At 36.3% G+C, this 20,353-nt stretch overlaps 1 protein-coding gene and 1 long non-coding RNA gene across 4 annotated transcripts; one reads left to right on the top strand and one right to left on the bottom strand.

Moving 5' to 3' along the window:
* Positions 1-994: 994 nt before the first annotated feature.
* si:ch211-195m9.3 (galaxin) lies at positions 995-18,265 on the bottom strand. Of its 3 annotated transcripts, none has more exons than XM_056765611.1 (10): positions 18,228-18,265; positions 18,082-18,123; positions 6,050-6,077; positions 5,769-5,866; positions 5,550-5,684; positions 4,877-4,922; positions 4,608-4,624; positions 4,248-4,333; positions 2,937-3,342; positions 995-2,831 (listed from the first exon to the last, which is right to left on the bottom strand). In XM_056765611.1, the coding sequence occupies exons 1-10, from the start codon at positions 18,250-18,252 to the stop codon at positions 2,551-2,553; spliced, it is 1,164 nt and encodes a 387-aa protein (XP_056621589.1). In that variant the 5' UTR covers positions 18,253-18,265; the 3' UTR covers positions 995-2,550. The 3 variants fall into 3 exon arrangements, with proteins under 3 accessions (XP_056621589.1, XP_056621590.1, XP_056621591.1); XM_056765612.1 differs by having other exon boundaries at positions 5,769-5,863; positions 18,228-18,257; XM_056765613.1 differs by lacking the exon at positions 995-2,831 and having other exon boundaries at positions 2,959-3,185.
* LOC130435199 (uncharacterized) lies at positions 9,100-11,353 on the top strand. The gene is made up of 3 exons (XR_008908790.1): positions 9,100-10,235; positions 10,969-11,055; positions 11,173-11,353. It is a non-coding gene; the product is annotated as an uncharacterized LOC130435199 (long non-coding RNA).
* Positions 18,266-20,353: the final 2,088 nt, after the last annotated feature.

The following is a 20,353-nucleotide window of genomic DNA, read 5'->3' on the forward strand; positions in this document are numbered from 1 at the left end:
ATCGGAGTAAAAATGTCCCTTTACCTCCATATTTATTTATATTTAATTACATTTTTACAAGAAAAGGGTTTATGATTCTTAATGAAACAACACTAAATTTGCAATAATCTAAGACCAGATTTAAAAGGGGGGAGAAGTCCTAACATGCTGCAATTGAGAAATAACATGAGACAGGAAGACAACTATAGACATTTACAAATGTGGACATTGTCATCTTTGTGGTGGGTGTCAGATAAACCCATAGGAAATAGGAAATACTTCCAACATGTGACTCGCACATCTTGGCAGATTCAAGTCAAGGCTGACTTTGCCGTGTCCAAGGCAATACGCTTTTGCATAATTCGATGTCTAAAATGTTATACAGGTACAAGTGGTATATGCAGTCTATGCAGGTTTAAAAATAATGAATGGGACTGAACTATTTTATGACTAATTGTGAGAGGAAGTACAGCTCATTTAACATATACCAACTTTTTGAGGCACTTTGACTGTTGGAGTAAAGGTAATGGCACATTGCCCTAAATTACTACAATGTGCTTTTATTGTATTTTCTTGATAACAACTACACACAAATATGATTTTATAATAAAAATGCCCTTATTTATTCAGTTTGAAATTTTGTCTAAAAAAACTAAAACACTGCTACAAAAAACAAGCATTCATGTGTGAGTCAACTTTGGTTCACACTTTGGCTTTGGATCCAAGACTGTCAACACCTCTTACAGGTAGACCATGCATTTGGGGGATATGATGGAAAGTGGTTTGCAGGGTGGTACACTCTGCAATATTTTGCTATGTTACATAAACTTGTGAGCTGAAGGACCTTAGGCTGAGCTCAAAATCAATATTTACTTCACAAACACATACTTACAGTTTTTACAAACCAGCCCTGTCATTTACTGTATTTGCAGAGATTATCTATCCAAAATCATCAACATAATGCCAGCATGTGCACATGGGGTTCACACTAAAAAAGGAAATTTGAAAAACTATGTTCAGTTTCAACACACATTTTATTTGAGAACAAATATGATATACAGTACAGTACAGTAAACAGCAAAAAAATTGCCGTGTCCAAGGCAATACGCTTTTGCATAATTCGATGTCTAAATGTTATACAGGTACAAGTGGTATAAAGCATTTGTGGTCACACACGTAATATAGCAATTGTGTGATAAGCTTATCTTTAAAAGAGTATAAAGGTAGCACAAGGGCATAGATAATATATAATATATGTTTGGCAATAATAAGTAAATTTCTTGAAAAAAAAGCTTATTGTTAAATTACTGTCAATCCATAATTAAATTAGTTTTAAAAGGCCTTTGAGAAAGCAAATTTAACACACACATTTACTCAAAATGATCACATGATGTTGAAAGCACCTTTGAGTTTTTAAATATAAAGGGTTATTAAACCATTCAAAATCTGAACAAGGACAGTAAATTGGACCTGAGACTGATAAAATATCATATTACAGTACATGATGATAATTCTTATGTCACACAGTACATTTTGCAATATACAAAATGATACTGCACATTAACATTAAATTTAGAAACATATTCTTCTAGAACTGGATAAAAATTGCTGAATCTACCTGAAATAAAAATCACAAGTGACATATCTTTAATATCTCAGCTGTTACCCTAGACAGCAATGATATTTAAATAAAATAAAAACTTCCTGTGCCTTGCACTTGTGAAAATAAAGGTGCCAAAGGGTTCTATTCAGCAATGCCACATGAGAAGTGCCACAGAACCTTCTCAAAGTCTGTGGATTCTTTCACATTCTTTTTGTTTCAAATAACATATAGTGCAACAAAAACAGATTATGAATGATAAATAAAGACACAACAAAGGGTTCTTCAATGCAATAGAAGTTCCATTTTTGGTTCTCAAATAAACCATTTAGACCACGGTTCTTAAAATAATTGGTTTCTTTCCTTTTATGGTCTTAAGAACCCTCTAACACTTTACCAATACCTTTTGTTGTTTTTGGAACCATTGTGGCAAAAAGAGTTCCATGGCATTATGTAACAACGTTATTTTGTAGGAGTGCAAATTTGCCAAGACACTTAAATGTGTAAATCTTGCAAATCTTTTGATATCGAAGATTTCAAGGTACATTCAAACAAAAACAAAATAGATTCATACGTATCCAACACCACATTATATTAGCTGTACAATCTAAGTTTGTGGTTTCATATTCTTAATATACTGTGTCAACAGTTGTTTGTCCCAAGCAATTTTAGGAGAAACAAACACGACAGCCTTTAAGTGTTAAAACGAAACAACTGAGAACTCAAATCGCATATGATATAAAAGAGCAAGCTCTGAGCAATATTTATTTTATCCCCTGAATTTTCTCTAAAGATTTCCCTTTCTGCGGGTGTTCACATTTTAAAAGTAGCTAAATGGACTTTAACATTTCTAAAGGAAAAATATGGTTTAATGCAGTTATGGGATAAAATAAACATTATGTAGTAGGTCATCTGAACTGAATATAATATATTATGCTGTAAGCTATAATGTTATATATAGCATGAATTTACTAGACATCACAAATGTTTTCATTTACCTTGTTACAAACAGCAAAAAAAAAGTGAATGTCAGAGGCTTGACCAATAGGAAGAGAGATAGGCTTGAACTCAGTGCCATTTTTCTTCCAGAGGTAGGTCTCGCCAATCTCTAGGGCGGGAGAGCAGCAGTGATCCAGCGACACCAGATGCAAAGATTCACAGTGAGGAACACTGACCTCCCTCACAACTCTAAGCCAGATGGTACGATTGACAAGATTTTGAAGCGCAACACTTTCCACCTTTCCAAAGACCACTAAAAACAAGCAATACAGGCATAATATTTAATGCATTTGCTTTTAAAAACTGGGTATTCAGAATTACATGCGGCCCCACATTAAATCCAAATAAATGTCATCACCTCTTTCATTGCACATGATGGGGATCAGGTCTTTTATCATCTTAAGTCTGTTGTCTGCAGGGCAGTCTTTCTTTAGTGTTGGTGTGAGATCTCCAGCGCAGCAGCCCCATAGGGCCCTGTTGTAATAACGATCCCCACAGCAACTGTTTGCTAGATTGGTTTTATAAAGCATGGCATGACTTGATGATGAACAGCAAGTTTGATCCTTCCCCACTGGGAGCTTTCCACAGCACTCGGCTTTCCTATTGACTTTGATGGACACATTTGTGTCATAAGTCATGATTGTCTGGTTTTCCATATACATATATCCTCCAACACACTGTGAGTTTTCAGGTACATTTTTATGAAGGGTCCCATTACAGCATAGCACCTTTTCAGAAATGCTGTAGGCTTTTGTACCACAGCACTAAAAGACAAAAATATAGATTTTGGATACAAACAACACATGTAAGCTTTTTATATACTGTATACAGTGCTGTAAACAATTACGGACAGGGTATATTCATTCAAAAAAGAATGAATGTTCTTTTCTGTAGTGATACTGGAGTCGACACTGCAGTGTACAAATATCAATGAAAAAACATGTAACAAATTAACAGAATGTCAAAACTACAGCTGAACTGAAATCTCCTTCATGCACTGCTTTTTTCATTACACTATAAACTGCCTGTTTTCTGACCTTTTACACCAAATACAACTTTTGTATGCAACTGTTGATTTGTAGCTATCGATTTTATATAATAAGGTATAGAGAATGTCTATAGTGTCGATACATGGCAGCAATGGCTTAGATTTTGTTCTTCCATCACATAGGAACTTGTCATGATTCTGCCTCATGGCATGTCTCTTCTTGATCTAGTTGCAGGATCAAGACAGAGCCTCATGTTTTGTGTGGAGAGAAACATGTTATTGTTGGTTTGGACATAAAATGCGCTCTCTCTGGTCTCGTCTTTTGCCCTGCCCCACTCGTTTCCTCGTTTTGCTTCCCATCAGTGCTTCATTCCTGACACCTGTCCCTTGTTGATCTTTTGTTAGTCTCCCTATTTAATCCACTGCTGTCTTGTGCTGGTTCATTTTGATTCGTGTGGTGTAGTCCCTGTGTCTTGTTCAGTTAAGTCTCCAGTTAAGTATGTTATTTAAATCTTGTGTTAATCCCTTACCCACTGTCTGCACCTGGGACGTCTGTCCTTGCTCACATCACGAGTCGTGACATGAACTATATGAATTTATAACCAGTCTATTCATTTCACTTTCTGACAGTGACTTTTACTTCTGTTACTTACTACTTTAAAACAATACCGCAATACTGACCTTGTTTAGTGGTGATAACTTATATATGCTGCCTGAGCAACACATTTGTGTTAAAGGGTCGTAGGTTTTTGATCCACACTGCAGAACTAGACAGAAATTAATGAATATTATCATGAAATTAAGATAAATTGGATGTTTAACTGGATGAGCAGAACAGATATTTTTTTTAACACTGTCTAGAATGGGTGTGCCTTACATATTCCTTTTGCTATAAAAATGAAAAATACATTTATACAAATTACAAATATAACAAATAATGTCTGACAAATATCAAGTTACGCAAGTATGAACTGCAGACTTACTTTTTGATCAAAATGGGGATGTGTAAAAACATTAGTTATTGGTGATAAAAGTGCTTACCTGGGGTACAATTATTCCTTATCACATAAAAACAAATACAAAGAGATAAGAAAAAAAGAATAACAGCATTTTTCTAATTTTAAGAACACTATTAAAGTGATAAATTGAGAAACATTTCTGTTGAATGCAAAAACTGATGACATGGAGTATTTGCACTCTTTATATAACAAAAGAAGCCTTGATAATAAATGAATGCTTCAGCATGTTTATCAGGAGTGGAATGTGTGTCTAATGGGAGACAGAATGACTGGGTGTTGGGAAAAACTTACTTGGACTCAGTGCTTCCAGAATCTGAAGATTTGCTTTCATTCCCATCTGCACGTAATAAGACGAAAATACATTTGAAAAAAATGAAATGAAAACCTGTTTCTGGGATGTTACATATATTTTGCCAGCTTGCTCAGATTCATACAAGCGTTAAAATTTTTCTGTACATGAACGAGAGAACAAAGTAGAGCATCATTATAAAGATCAATCTTAACAAAATATTAAAAAAGTGGACGATAAATCTGGGAAAACCCACTTTTTCAACTTTTATGTAATATAATTGATAAATAGAGACTCCACAGCCAATGGGTGTCAGAAGAGAATGTCCAAACAAAGAGAACTCCAAAATAAGATATATTTAATAAACAATCCGAATGAAAGACAGGCACTACGAACTGAACACACATTAACATTAAACAATAACCGACAAGGAATACACTCTAGAGGAGAACTTAAATACAACATATAACGAGGGATAAACTAATAATAAGACACAAGTGAAAACTAATTAACTAATAATGAAATAAACCAGGGGAGGAAAATACAAACAAAACAGAGAACAACCGTGACAACGGGTGACATGACCTAACTGCTGTTAGGCAGACAGATACAGTTACCTTTACTGTGGTGCAATCAATTTCAAATTTAAAGCCATTTTAAGTGGGTAATGCTTACCTGGGACACATGACCTATTTTTGATATTGGTTATTTCACAAATTCTACCATTACAGCACATCTCATTTAAAGGATTGAAGGCGTTGGATTCACAGCAGTCTGCAACCAGTCTGCTCAATCCACAAATTAGCGTACCTGAAACACATGAAATCAAATCTGAAGTTTTTGAAAACCATGCACAGTTTCGGATAGAAGGCATTACTAATGGCAGTCTCTTACCATTGCAGCATAAAGCTTCAGAGATGTTATATTGTTTGTTTCCACAAGTGTGCAGACAAGTGACGTTTGTTTTTCCTCCATTGTGATCTGTACTGCTGCTGACATAACATAAGGATAAACCATTCCTTTACCAAAACATTTTTAACAACTTATTATAAAACACAGTGTAGGGATACAAATCGAACCAAATATCTCTTTTAAAATTGCAAATGTTTCAAGGTTTTACCAAGGGTCAAAGTTCAAACTGTTCCATTAAAAATAACTCATGTTAGGTCACTCACCAGCTCTCCGTGTCAGGACCGCAGACGTCTGAGAAAGAGAGAACGACAATGAGGCAAGCCAAGATAAGGCAAGTTTTATTGATATAGCACTGTAGCGACCAAGGCGGGACGAGAGCCTCGAAGGAACGACGCGAGGTCGGTGACGAGAGTGATAATGAGTGTCAGCTGCGCGTTGCGTGTACGACAAGAGAGGACCAGATCTGGATTTTATGTAATGTTTTATTGGGGCAGTTTCCCGGACAGGATATTCCCTTAGTTAAATTAGGATATTCAAGTCGTTTTTAAAAACATACCTTACAAAAAGCATTACAGGTGTGCATCTCAAGACAAAACAATCGCAATGATATATTTTAAGATATGTCAGTTTAAGAGGTTGTCGATCAAAACACCTCTAATATTTAAATGAGTCTGGGACTAGTCTAAAGACCTGTCCGAGAAACCGCCCCATTATGTTTGTGTGGCCGGGAATCGACCATGAGGTAGCTGCCTGCATTTTACTTTCGTTTTGTTGTTCGATTATTTTATTAATGTTTGCCAGTTCCCGCCTCCTTCCTCCTATTCCTGGAACTTTGTTACAATCACATTTTGGTTCATGTCAGAAGCATGGTATCCGTGTTATGAGCTGCAGCTGTCTTGGAAGGCTTTCTCTGGGAAGACTGTTGAGGAATCCTTTACAGTAATCCTCCCTTTTGGGGATTAAAGGATGCACCATTTCTTTAAAGGGGTCACATGTTTTTCTGTGTCTTTTGTGTGTTACAAGTTGCCCATGCATGTATTAGACTTGTAAAATTGCAAAAATAAAGTGTCCGAACAAAAGATGCATTCTATCTAAAAGCGAATGCTCACCCAGACCTGCCTGAAACGCCTCGTGTAACCACACCCCCACAAATCTGCATCAGTTCGGGGTATGAGTAGACTAATGCTTGGGCCACACCAAAATATATATTTTAATCTTATAAGAGCTTTAAACGGTGAGAGACCACAAACACGAGAAGAGAAAATCCTAGATTTAATCATTTTGCTCCTATAATGTGTAGTGCGCCAATATGCGATAAAGAAAGCGAACCACACACCAACAGATTCTCAAACAGAGTCCTGACTGTGAACACAGGAAATCTCGCAAATTCACTTAATATTTCAGAATAAGTTATTTATTATTTCACTGTAAGCTTTGTTTATTATATATGTGTTCAATATAAATAAATGTGTACATATAACAGTTTATTTAATTTGAAAAATATGGTTCATCGTTGAGAAATTGCTCAAAAGAGTCGTTAAATGTATTTAAGGTGGCAGAGCACTTGATTTTTACTGAAATTATTTGTAATTGCGATGATAGTGTTTGAAATGCTTTTGACAGAACATTGACTGAATAAAGAAAAGGTTCTGTTGAAGTGATAACTACCGTTATACTACATCAGGATTTCTGATCGTAAATATTCAACATGTTGAATATTTAAGATTTGAGATCGAGTGGCTCTGTTGTTCTTTCGGTCAGGTTCATAAAGTAAAGTAAACAAGTAAAGAAGAAGACAAACGCCAGTGTCACTCACCAACACAAATAACAAGCTCAAATGACACATAAATGGTATCACTGATCTTCATATTTTTTGTATAGACTTTTACACCATTGTGGCTGTCATGCTGTTTAATGTAAACTTGCCAGGTCGACTGTCCCGTAAACAAAATGCTATTGATTATTTTAAAAGGGGGTGGGGCCACCCAATATGTCTCGCATTTTTCAATTGAGATAACGTGCACACCTCAAATAATGCTGGCGTTCCAAGGTGTTTCACACATGGGCGTAAATCTCATTTAACAGTAGGGGGGGACAATACATATAAAATTTTTCAAGAGCAATTTTTGAAGGGTACACAAATAATAGTCAAAATTGTACTTACTACGACACTAAGCGACAATATGCATTAGGTTTATAGGTGTTTCATGCAGACTTGGAGTCTTATTATATTATAACTGAACTGAACTGTCACATACTGTTATACATTTAACAATAAATCTTTTTTCCATTTATATATTTTTTGTCTTTGCTGTGTAGACAGGAAACAAAGATAAAAACACACTACCCATGATACTACTTGTTGACAATGAGTCACTTTTTAAACACTTAAATACTATTAAAATGTTATCCTGATTTATTCTGCAACATCGTCTGATAAAGTCACCGTACATCGACTTTAATGAGTGGTTGTTATTTTCCCCTGTAGTGCACTGCCCCCGCCAACAAACTTTATTCATGTTCGCGTACCCAAACAATCAGTCAGTAAAAGTGACAGATGCTTAAATTTTGTGTTGTACTCGTTGATGAATCGGCTTCGGCGTGTTAGTTGCAGTGTGTGACGTCCTATGTAACAAGCTAACGTTTACCAGCTAAGTAACGTTTGAATCGCTAACATAGCAGATTCATGGAAAATACATCGGTAATCAGCATTTTTTGCAACAACTAATTTATTAATGAATCAGCATCAACTACAGTAAAGAGAATCACTTCATTTAAAGTGAATAAAATAGCCTTCTTCCAAGAGTTCAACAACCACTGATGAACTGATCCGCATACCTGACTTGTGTTGCGCAATGCGCAGGTGAGTTGAACTGGGAGAGCAAGCAGTGGGCCAAACCACTGTGAGAGGCAGGGGAGGGGGAACACAACAGTTTTTTAACTTTAAACGCATTTTTTAAGTTTTTATGTTCTTCTAATTACACAATTAGTTAAGGTAAATAGAAATATATTTATGACAATAGCAAATTTAATTGATCGAGGGTGGACAACCCGTGGATAGAGGGGACATGTCCCCTCCGTCCCCCCCGGGATTTACACCCATGGTTTCACAGGGACTTTAAGAGCGCATGCAGTATGGAGTACAGTTTTAAAGCCAGCACGGAGATCTAGTAATACCAGAATTTAGGGAAAATGTATTATTATCTTTGTGAGCACTAGCTCTGTGATGGGATGCAGACAGAAGCCACAGTGACAATTGTTAAAGTAGCCTTTTAAGTAAAAATCAATGAAAACTATGTTTTATGGTTTTTAACCCAGCATTTCTAGCACAGGGATTATTTTAAATTAGGACCAGGCCTTAGTTTAATTAGGACATTTAAGACGTTTTCACAAACGTGGTATAAAAAACATCACTTGACACTGACACTGGTGTATTTTACGATGTTTTCAGTTTTGCAGATCAACCATCTCCTTTATTCTAGCACTAGTCTTAAACCCTGCACGTGAAACCACCCCAAAGTATTATATTTGACCCAACAATGGGTTAAAACAACACAGCATAGGTTAATTTATAACCCCCAAATTAAATGTGGTGTTTTTAATACAGCTACTGTATATCAGAAGACCAAGAAGTGGTTGAGGCTACTTTTCATTTTAAGATTTTGTAACATTGCTGGAAAAGTTCCCTATAAGGTCTTCTGATTCTGCTGTAAGGGTTATACTACAGGAAGGTATACTATGACAGAATTGTACTGTCAAAGCTGTTGATCCAATTAGAAATTTGGAAAATGCTGATGCAAATACTCCACACCATTTAATGGAAAGCATGTGACGAGGAAGTCGTAAATCTGGATTATAAACAAAGAGCGAGAAAATTGCCTTGCATGTTACATCCTTTGGAAAAGGTCATTCTAAAAACGGCTTTATTTGCTGTGTGGTTTGAGCGGCCACAGGACCACAGCTGGATGTCACTCTTGATGTCAGAAAGTCTACAATCTAACAGCACCTGCAATGCCACAAGCTATCTGGCAAGATTTTAAGAAGGAAAATGTCTACTCTCATCCAAAAATAACAACCCTCGTTGCAACCCTTAATGACATTGGGTTTTTATGGCCACTTAAAAACTAAATAAAAAGTTGCGTTTGGCACACACAGATAGGTTGTCATATTTTGGCGGTTTTTCTCCCAGAGTACCTACACTCTAAAAAATGCTGGGTTATTTGTTTAACCCAACAGCTGGGTTGAGCCTGTTGGGTCATTTTGTTGGGTTATTTTCTTAGTGTTGGGTCATTTTTTGAGTAACCCAAACGCTGGGTTACCAGTCGGGTCCAATTGAGTGACAGTTGAGAGAGTAAACCCCTCCCACTCCTCTACGCATCAGACAAACTTTACCTTCGCGGGCATTTTGATCCACTTCATCTCGGAAAGCTGTTATTCGGAGAATAAAAGGTATGTTTTACGAGTTTTTAATGTATAAAACTATTACTGTAAAAAATGCAAAGTATGCAAAATTCGGCTGTTCGCATTAGGTTTGAAAGTAACGTTACAATCTAGCTTCGTTAGCTTTGTATAGCTAGTCTGTAACGTTATGCCCACGTTGTTCTAATTTACAGCTTTTTAATCATTTAAACTTCCTTTTTGTTGAACATTTCCTCTGAAATGTGTGACTTGTGTGAGGAATTTAGTTCAGTAACTTACGCAACTTGATATTAGTTTAAGGTCGACACGAGAGCGTCGTGCATCCAGCTCATTTTTTTTATAAATACCGCTAATGTTCGGTGACGACACTTAGATTTAAGAGTCTTTTAGACGAGAATGTTGTTGTTAAGAACTCAAATACGTGATTTATATATAAACATAACGCCTCTTTGAGATTTTGTTAAGACGCTGTCGGAGGTGTGAGCTTCAGGCTGTCAGCGGTCGTGTCTCCGTGGAGAGCAGCTCTATCTCGGCCATTGCTTCGGGAATAGCCGCTGGCTCTTATAACGTTAGTGACTAACAATGCGATATAGTTAATTTTGGGTATATGAGACGAACAATTGTTGCTCTTTTTAGACTTATACTTATTCCCGAGTGTGTCGAATTAGTGAAGGGTTGTTTTAACGTTTATAAAATTATTTTTTAAGACTGTATTTCGCTTTCTGTACTAGATCCCACTCTTCTTTTTTCCCCCCACTGACAGCGTGCAGAATAACAGCTAATATTAATGGATCATTCTATTCAAGAGAATGTCAACTGGAACTTGGATGTTTTCATAACAGGCTTAAAGGTAAACATTATTTAGGTAAAATGTTAATGTACTTCTTTATATGTTTATTATAATCCATTGTGCTCTGGGTAGGCCAGTTTCCTTACATTCTTCTCTTGTCTCTTTTTCTCTTTATAGATGAACAAATTGATAAAGAAACCCTCCTGCTGGACATCCAATTCCAAAAGTGCACGCCACACTGTTGTCTACAACTCCCAGGAAAAGAATCCTCTTTAGTAAGACTGCTCCGTGGATATTTTAGGTTAAGCAGTGCTGAAACCGAACGAACTAACACTATTTAAAATGTTTTGTGAGTTTATATGAAGAGGAAAGTTACGGTGTCCCTTTTTCACATCCATAACGCTTGTTTATTTCTTTTTTTATAGAAAACTTGTGCATAGACTTATATTTTAACATATAAATGCGGTTCTATTAACAAGGGTTTAGTAAAATACTTTTTATAGTGTTTTGAAGTGTTAAGTTGTCTATCTATTTATATTTACTTGTGCCACTTTAATAACCTTGTTAAATGTATATGTTAAAATCTAAACTAATGTAATTTATTGAAATTAATTTTCTTTAAATATGTATAAACATACATTTCATCAAAGTGTTTTATATGCCATTTTATTGTTCATTGAGCATAACATATTGCATGTTTTTATGAATTCCTTTTGTCTTGCATTTTGATCCTTAATAAAACTATTGATTCTTACTGATGCCTCGAGTATTTCTCTGTGATTTTGTTATTATTATTTTTAAACATTTCGGGTTTGTTTTAAACCATCAATGTAATTTTTAAGCAAAAGTTGATTTAAATAAAACAACCCAGCATGTTGGGTCAAAGATTTAACCCAACTGGCTGGGTTAAAATAACCCAACGCTGGGTTTGTCCATATTTGACCCAATGTTGGGTTACCAAAATAACCCAAATTGGGTTGTTTTAACCCAGCCTTTTTTTAGAGTGTAGACATTTTGTGAGGATACATGGTATCATGGACTATACAATTTTAACGGATGACTGTTTACCGGACCTGAGATGTAAGGTGGATGGTGACCACTTTCGCATCTGTTCCTCATACTAATCGATCGCTTTGCTTTGGCACACTTATTTGTATTTTTTGAACAACACTGTGACTGCTTGTATCTTGTGTTTAATATTATATTATATAATGAATAAACTGTTACATTACCTTCTCAAACTGTCCGAATAGACTGCAAACCAGTTTTATTCAACTGGTTTGCACTTTATCTGCCATGTGCCAATTGTCACTTTATCTCTCTTTATTTTTATTTTTTTATTGTTCTACAATGTCCTCATTTGTATATCCATATAGTTTATATGTACATATGGTTAAATCGTATTTATCTTTATTTCAACGTCTACTGTCAGTGTTTAATGTTATTTGTATGCACCAAGGGTCTGAGAGTAACGCAATTTCGATTCTCTGTATGTATGTACTGTACATGTGGAAGAATTGACAATAAAGCACACTTGAACTTGAACTTGAACTTGAATAGCGTCACATAAACACAATAATCCTGTTCTGCAGTGTGGACGACAATAATAGTGTGAGTATCAGTGAAGTAACGCTCTACTCTAATCTGACCTCATTTTCAGTAACGAGTAATCTAACGCGTTACTTTTCCCAAACCATTAATCTGATTAAAGTTATTGATCCAAGTTACTGTGCGTTACTATTTTTGTCATTTTCCTCATTAAAAATATATATTTTTTGCTTTCTTCTTGCGTCTCAGGGAGTGAAGTCACGTAGCATTATGCGACTAGTCACGTTTTCAGCATGAGGACAATCCACGTGTAATAGCCCCTACCACACAGCGACGCAAATGTAAACAACAATGGAGGGAGGAGAGAGATGCGCGTTTCTAGATGGAAATACAGTCACGAGTTTGTGTTCTCTAGATGACAATATTAACGTTCGTTGTACTCTCTGTGCTGGCGACAAAGTGCTATCTAGCTACAAAAACACTACGTCAAATTTGAAGAAACAATTGGAGTCGCAGCACTGCACAGTTCAATTTACAGAGCAAGTCCCACCAGGTGGTGCGAAGCAGAGAGCAGCAGGTCCCCCAGAACCAGAACAACAAATGCCGGACTTTGTTGAAAAACCAGTAAGTGGGGGAGAGTTGAAGAAGTTGGTCGGGCAGTAGTGATGCGCGGATGACGGTTAAATCCGCGGGTCGGGTTATAAAAAATACATTCAGATTAATTGCGGGTGGGTCGCGGGTGGATGATATCATATACAATATTAACAACATTTCTCTAAAAATACGAATGTGTTTTAAATGCATTTTTCATCAGGCTCTAATTTGCAGTATGCAGTAGCCTACGGGCAGTATTGTTGTAGAGGAAATGCTTAAACACGGTTGACTCGCTTTCGTTTCGTGCGTTTTACAATTGTTTTGTAAAACCACTCCTTGCTACTCTAATGCTGTGAACAACAGGTTCAATGTTCATAAAACGAAAAAGAATTGAAAAGTTACATTCATAAATAATGTAGATTATAAATAGTATGTTTTGCCAATATTGAAGTGTTAACAGTTAAATATGTCAGGTCAAGAAAGAGTCTTTTTTTAATAAAAAACAAGTATTTACGTTAAGTGATATCAAGAAAATCATTCTTTATATTATTTTAATAAAAACAGGAAATAGTCTTTAAGTTCAACTTGGAATGTCAGGAGATACATTGTTGACATTACTGTTAAAGAGACACTTCCAATAAAGTGAGTGTTGGCAAATCCGATTGTCATTTTTATGTTGAGGAGGCAGCTGCTGAATGTGACTGATAAAGTAACATGTAATCTAACCTAGTTACTTTTAAAATCCAGTAATCTGTACAGTAACTAAAATACTTTCTAGAGGTATAATCAGTAATCAGATTACATTTTCAAAGTAACTGTGGCAACACTGTTGAGTATCAGATGTGAATCATTTCTTTTTCCATTTCAACATTAAAAACAATTGTGAAATATTTAATTGGAAAGTTAATAGCCGAATTGAGTTGAATAGTCTTACAATCGCTAAATAGTCTTGAATGCACTATATAGCCACAATTTAAGATTCTAATGCTGTAAAACGAATTGTAAGTATATCCGTTTAAAGAAACCGTAGCACGACTGGCAAGCTTATGTTGATTTAGTGACAATGGGATCCTATCCTATCCTATGCCTAGCCAGCACTATATCACTTCGTTGTGAAACCTTTTTAAATATACTCATTGTTTTAATTTAAATTAATCTTAATGGTTTAATTGTCACGTGCTCACAATCACACTGGTTACCCCACGTCTCTCCATTTTGAAATTATTTTTATAATATTGATTGTTACATTTAACATCATAATAATTGACTAATAATTGACATAATAATCTAGCACTGTTAAAATACCACGTGCTAGATTTTGTCATGTAAGTTACTGTGTAGTCTATATGAAGTGATTTCAAGGACAGAGCTAAGTGCAGGCAATAGTATGACAAAAGATTAATAAATAATTTGGTTAAGTAACGTTACAAGGCTTCGGCCTAAGTGGTCACTAAGATCTTTTAAATATATGATATATATAAATAATGAAATTTAAGATTATAGAGTTGAACATGTTCAACTTAATGTTCATTATTTCATTCACTTTATTCCCTTTCTCTCTACGCTTTCTCTCTCTTTGGAGTCAATGAAAACGTCATTAATGAAGTTGGTGAATTTAATGAATTTGGTCATTAATGAAGTAATGCTTGAATGTGGTTCATGTGAAAAAAATGTGTCTTCAACTGTTAATTTGTTATTTTATAAAATATAGACGATCTTAAATCTCCCAAGAGTCACCCTTTCTCCTTCCATCCATCCATGCATCCATCATCTTCCGCTTCATCCTGGGCCGGGTCGCGGGGGCAGCAGTCTAAGCTTGGATGCCCAGACTTTCCTCTCCCTAGACACTACCTCCAGCTCTTCCGGGGGGATACCGAGGCGTTCCCAGGCCAGCCGGGAGCCATAGTCCCACCAGCGTGTCCTAGGTCATCCCCGGGTCTCATCCCGGTGGGACATGCCAGGAACACCATCCCGGGAAGGCGTCCAGGGTTCATCCGGAAAAGATGCCTGAGCCACCTCAGCTGGCCCCTCTCGATGTGGAGGAGCAGCGGATCTACTCTGAGTTCCTCCCGAGTGACCAAGCTTCTCACTCTATCTCTAAGGGATCGCCCAGCCACCCTGCGGAGAAAGCTCATTTCGGCCGCCTGTATCCGGGATCTTGTCCTTTTGGTCATGACCCACAGCTAATGACCATAGGTGAGAGTAGGAACGTAAATTGACCGGTAAATTGAGAGCTTCGCCTTGCGGCTCAGCTCCTTCTTCACCATCTCCCGTTCCATCCTTCCCTCACTCGTAAACAAGACCCCCAGATACTTGAACTCCTCCACTTGAGGCAGGAACTCTACACCCACCTAACTGGGCAAGCCACCCTTTTCCGACTGAGAAAAAGGGTCTCGTCTCTTCAATTTGTATTAATCTAGTGACTGAATACCATGATTTGATTTATTGTTCATTTTACTTGATGTGTTGTTTTATTATGCTAGTTAATCACAATTAGAATTGGGTGGAAATACTGTCTTGTGCACTTTTTTTTCTATCCTCAAAAACTAGGGTCCTTGGGACTGCGGTTCTCCGAACTCAGATAGGTCCCTAAAAGTGAGGTCCCAGAAGTGCAGGTCCTTGGAATTGCAGCCTCCAGTGTTGAAAATATTATAAAACAGCGCCAAATGGGCACACCTGCATTAAAAAGGGGCGCTGCCCGAACATCAATATGAGTCGGGAGTAAGTATGTGCAGTTGAATCTTCAAGCAGGGCAATGATCCAAAACGTGCATCTGTGCGGCCTCAATATTTAAAGTATGAGTCAAATCACAGGAGATGATGAAAAAAATATATTTTGTTAGCTTCATTTGCCTTCATGCCTTTTTCAACAACTGAAATCAGGAAGGTTGAGATAATGCAGGCCTATGTCAGATCTCTCAAGTATGCATTTACATTACATTTAGTCATATCAAAGAGGCTTTTATCCAAAGCGACTTACTTTACAAATGAGGTAAACAGAAGCAATTGGAACAACACAGGAACAACTGTAAGCGATCCAAAGATAACTATACAGTACAATGGGACACCCAGACTATAGTTCTGTATGTAGGTCTACAGAAAGTATGCGATGAATGCCAATAACCAGATAAAGATCTTACTGTAAATTTAACATTGAGAAAAAATACATATTTACATGATGTCTTCACCTGTTTACATATATTTGGAAAATAATCTAAAATATAGCCTATTATAATAATTTGGATGTGCTGGTGCTATTATCTTTTTCACTTTCAATTCGTAGACAAAGAAACTATATCGACATATCTGTGTCATTGTTGGAGTTTTTGGCTGTTTGTTTGCATGCATATCTCGTTTCACACCTAGCCAACGTGCCCGGTAATTGTCGTTTATTTCCGTCCGATAAAGAAACTCCAGAGAGAAGAAAGTTGTGGATTTGGGACTATTTTGAATGATCTTTCTTTATATAAGGCGGCTGTGTAGTGGGAGGGGTTTAGTGTTGCAGGACGCAGACTGCTCATGAGAGGAATATGAGGAATAAACACTTTGGATACAGCAGTCCAGGATACGCGCTGTTGCTTTTCTTTAATGCGCATATCATTTTTCTCCCACAAGACCAGAAAGTGTCGAATATCTTTGATGTCGGTACTGCACACGACGTTTAAATGACATTTTTTACTGTCACGGTTTTTCCCTCACGTGTATCAGGCGCACTCGGACTTGCGCACCATCACAACTCTTCCGAGGTTTTCGTCCGGAGAAAATGCTAAGATCTTTTGTAGCAATGCAATTTCTAGAACTTTCTTAGTCATGCAACGGGAGTTAACTTGTATACGATTAAAACACCCTAAATAAACCCGACTCGTAATTTCTGCTCCACGCATTCGTTTAAGCATTGATCGTGGCAAATTTGAAAGGTAACAGTTATGCGTCTTTCCCCTCCGAAGATTTCGGTTAAGGTACTTTTCGCAGGTAAATTTTCATGTCCGTTCCACAATGAATGCCTTATTATCCTTTTATGATTGTTAAACGTAACGTAGCCTATCATTACAAACGTTACACGTGTTCTTAAAATAGACATTACGTTCAAGGTCTTCGCATAATCTAGAGAAGTGCGAGCGCATGTCAGTGGGGTACGCTTAAAACACCTTGTATTTCTACTGTTATGTTTGCATTTGTACTGTTTCTGTCTTTTACAGTGTTTAATATTTTGTTGAACTGAAACGCATTTAAATAAAGCAGTTCAATAAATCAGAATTAAAGAAAATGCATCACGGTCATTTATTACAAATGCAATATGTTACTGTTTTGAGTCAAAATGCACCAAATGTTTCAGCCCTAATTGTGGAAAATATAATCTACTTGTGGCTTTTATCATTTCTTTATATTTTGTTAAAAAAATCACTTCATTTCAGCATCTAGTTTTTGTTTAGTGACGAAACAACTGGCCAAACAGGTCCTGTTTGACGTACCAAAAGCGGCGCGGGACGTCTCTTCGGTAGGCTACTCTGTATCTGCTCTGATTTGCATGTATCCTATGAGCAAGCACATTTTGCTAGTTACTGCTCCCCTGAGTCCGCCCATTACACTTTCTTTAATCTATAGCCTATATTACAGACTGACAAGCTGCGCTCTCTCTCTCGTTATACGCCACATTCAAGAGAGTCTCCGCCTCCATCCCTATTCAAACACCACTAATTGATTAATATAAATTACAGTATAAATTATAAATGAAAGAAATCTAAAATTCTGTCCAGCAATGCACTAGAAAGACTAACCATCAAAATATTCATTGAAGATAAATTAATAAAATAATAAAAAGTAATATATTAAAAAGAATCCATTAAAAATCCATAAAATCAGATTTTTCAAATTCCCTGGTGACTTTGAAAAGTTTCAACAAAGTTTCAGTATTACCTAAAGTATAAGAGTGGTTTGTGCTTACCTTGTGCAGAGGATGAAGCAAAAACACACAAGATCGCCACAACTAATTTAGAGAAAGAAACAAAACAAGGTTGAATGAAATACTGTATATAGCTCAAAAATCTACATTGTAGAATAAAATCAGGTTGAAAAAGTATGGTCCCATACATGAGATTGATGAGTTGAGCATCATTGTGAACAAAAAGGTTTACATGAAGCAATTGACATACACTAGCAAATGGATGGCAATTTATGGACAGCACGATTTAACTCCGCCTCTCAACCAATGATGACAAGTCTAGACATTACAACAACACAAATTGCCATTTTTTTGACAAATACTGATAAGCACATATATTTGTACACCCACACTGCACAGAAAAAATCTGAGGTAGAACCTTCTGTTTAAGAGGTTTTAAAGACTTAATGTAGCTGGAATCTGCTTCCAGAAGACATCAGACGTTCACCAACAGTAACTACTTTTAAATCCAGATTAAAAACACACTTGTTTAGCTGTGCATTAACAACCTGAGCACTGTGCTGGTTTACCTCAACTGCACTTTTATATGTACACTCACATTTTTAATCAATTTTATTGCTGTTTTATTGTTTCTTAAAATCTAAATCATGTGCATTTTAAAGATATGTTTTATTTCTTTCTGTCAATTATTTTATGTAAAGCACTTTGAATTGCCCTTGTGTATGAAATGTGCTATATAAATAAACTTGCCTTGCCTTGCCTTTAATGGTTGTGATGTAAAAATTTAGAAGATTTTTTCAATAAGACATTTGATAATTTTTAATGTTTAAATGTTTAAATAAAATGGTCCAATTTTCCAGTGTGTGCAGTAAATTCAAACTTTTTCGAAGTCTTTCAAAATCTTGCATCATGCACCCTAGTAGTGTAGACAAGAGTGAGAGAGAGTGAAGCAACCAGTGTAAAACATTTTCCTGGAACAAGCCTGTTTTCATCTGGCACCTATTTTGGCTGAGCAGTGATCTCACATGCTGTACAATGCTGACCTCTAGCCTACATCACATGTTTCATGAAAAAGTAACAATAATTCAAGCCAAAAACTGCCAAGGATCTGGTGAGTTGAAGTGCATATTTACAAGATGGCACATTTTACTAGTTATTTTGGGTGAAGAATTGATCAAAATCTGAAATGTTCTTATGGAGTAGCGTTTCATCTCTGAGGATGCAGAATGTCTGTTAACCACTCCCCTCCAACTGTCAATTTACAGCAAGGTCCATTTCTGAATGAAATGCCTACTTTTCTATGGAGAACCACAAGAGTCTTGTGTAAAGTAATAAAGCATTTCATTGTTTAACAACACCCTGGGGCCTTGCGTTGCTAAACCATGCAAATTAGCTATGGAGAGAGACATGTTACAAGCTCTCTGATTAGCTAGTTCCTTGTATGTCATGTTCAGAGGTATGTCAGATGAGCAATGGAGAAGAGAGGATATAGTCTGTTGTTCACTACACGTATAACCAGTGCGTTATCACACTCTAAATAAAGACTGGGTTAAAACAACCCAATTTGGGTTATTTTGGTAACTCAACGCTGAGTCAAATATGGACAAACCCAGCGTTTGGTTATTTTAACCCAGCCATTTAGGTTAAATCTTTGACCCAACATGCTGGGTTGTTTTATGTATATCAACTATTACATTGCTGGTTTTAAACAAACCCAAAATGTTTGAAAGTAATAATAATAAAATCATAAAATTACTCGAGGCACTAGTTTGTTTGTTTGTTTATTTCAGGCAATGGCACAAAAAAGTACAAAGTAGACAAATATAGTTTAGTCATATTGAGCAAAATAAAAACTGAATATATAGTATTTAAATAAGACAATCGAATTCTGCATGAAAGGGAGTGGGCAGAAGACAACTTAAACTTAAACTAGTAAGAATCAAAAGTTGAAGTTTTACTAAGGATCGATGCAAGACTAAAGCAATCCATAAAAACTTTAAATATTTTAATGCTCAATGAACAACAAAACGGCATATAAAACACTTCGATGCAATTTATGTTTATACACTCTAAAAAAAGGCTGGGTTAAAATAACCCAATTTGGGTTATTTTGGTAACCCAACATTGGGTCAAATATGGACAAACCCAGCGTTGGGTTATTTTAACCCAGCCAGTTGGGTTAAATCTTTGACCCAACATGCTGGGTTGTTTTATTTAAATCAACTTTTGCTTAAAAATTACATTGATGGTTTAAAACAAACCCGAAATGTTTAAAAATAATAATAAAATCACAGAGAAATACTCGAGGCATCAG

The sequence above is a fragment of the Triplophysa dalaica genome, chromosome 14 (genome assembly GCF_015846415.1).
Source record: "Triplophysa dalaica isolate WHDGS20190420 chromosome 14, ASM1584641v1, whole genome shotgun sequence".
In the NCBI taxonomy this organism is placed as follows: Eukaryota; Metazoa; Chordata; class Actinopteri; order Cypriniformes; family Nemacheilidae; genus Triplophysa; species Triplophysa dalaica.

What these genes read in the sequence shown, in the direction of transcription:
- si:ch211-195m9.3 (XM_056765611.1), bottom strand. Translation starts at nt 18,252, where the DNA reads ATGATGCTCAACTCATCAATCTCAT. An exon ending in GGTCCTGACACGGAGAGCTG is followed by an intron (nt 5,867 to 6,049) that starts GTGAGTGACCTA and finishes ATGTTATGTCAG; the next exon opens with CAGCAGTACAGATCACAATG. An exon ending in CATCATGTGCAATGAAAGAG is followed by an intron (nt 2,832 to 2,936) that starts GTGATGACATTT and finishes GCTTGTTTTTAG; the next exon opens with TGGTCTTTGGAAAGGTGGAA.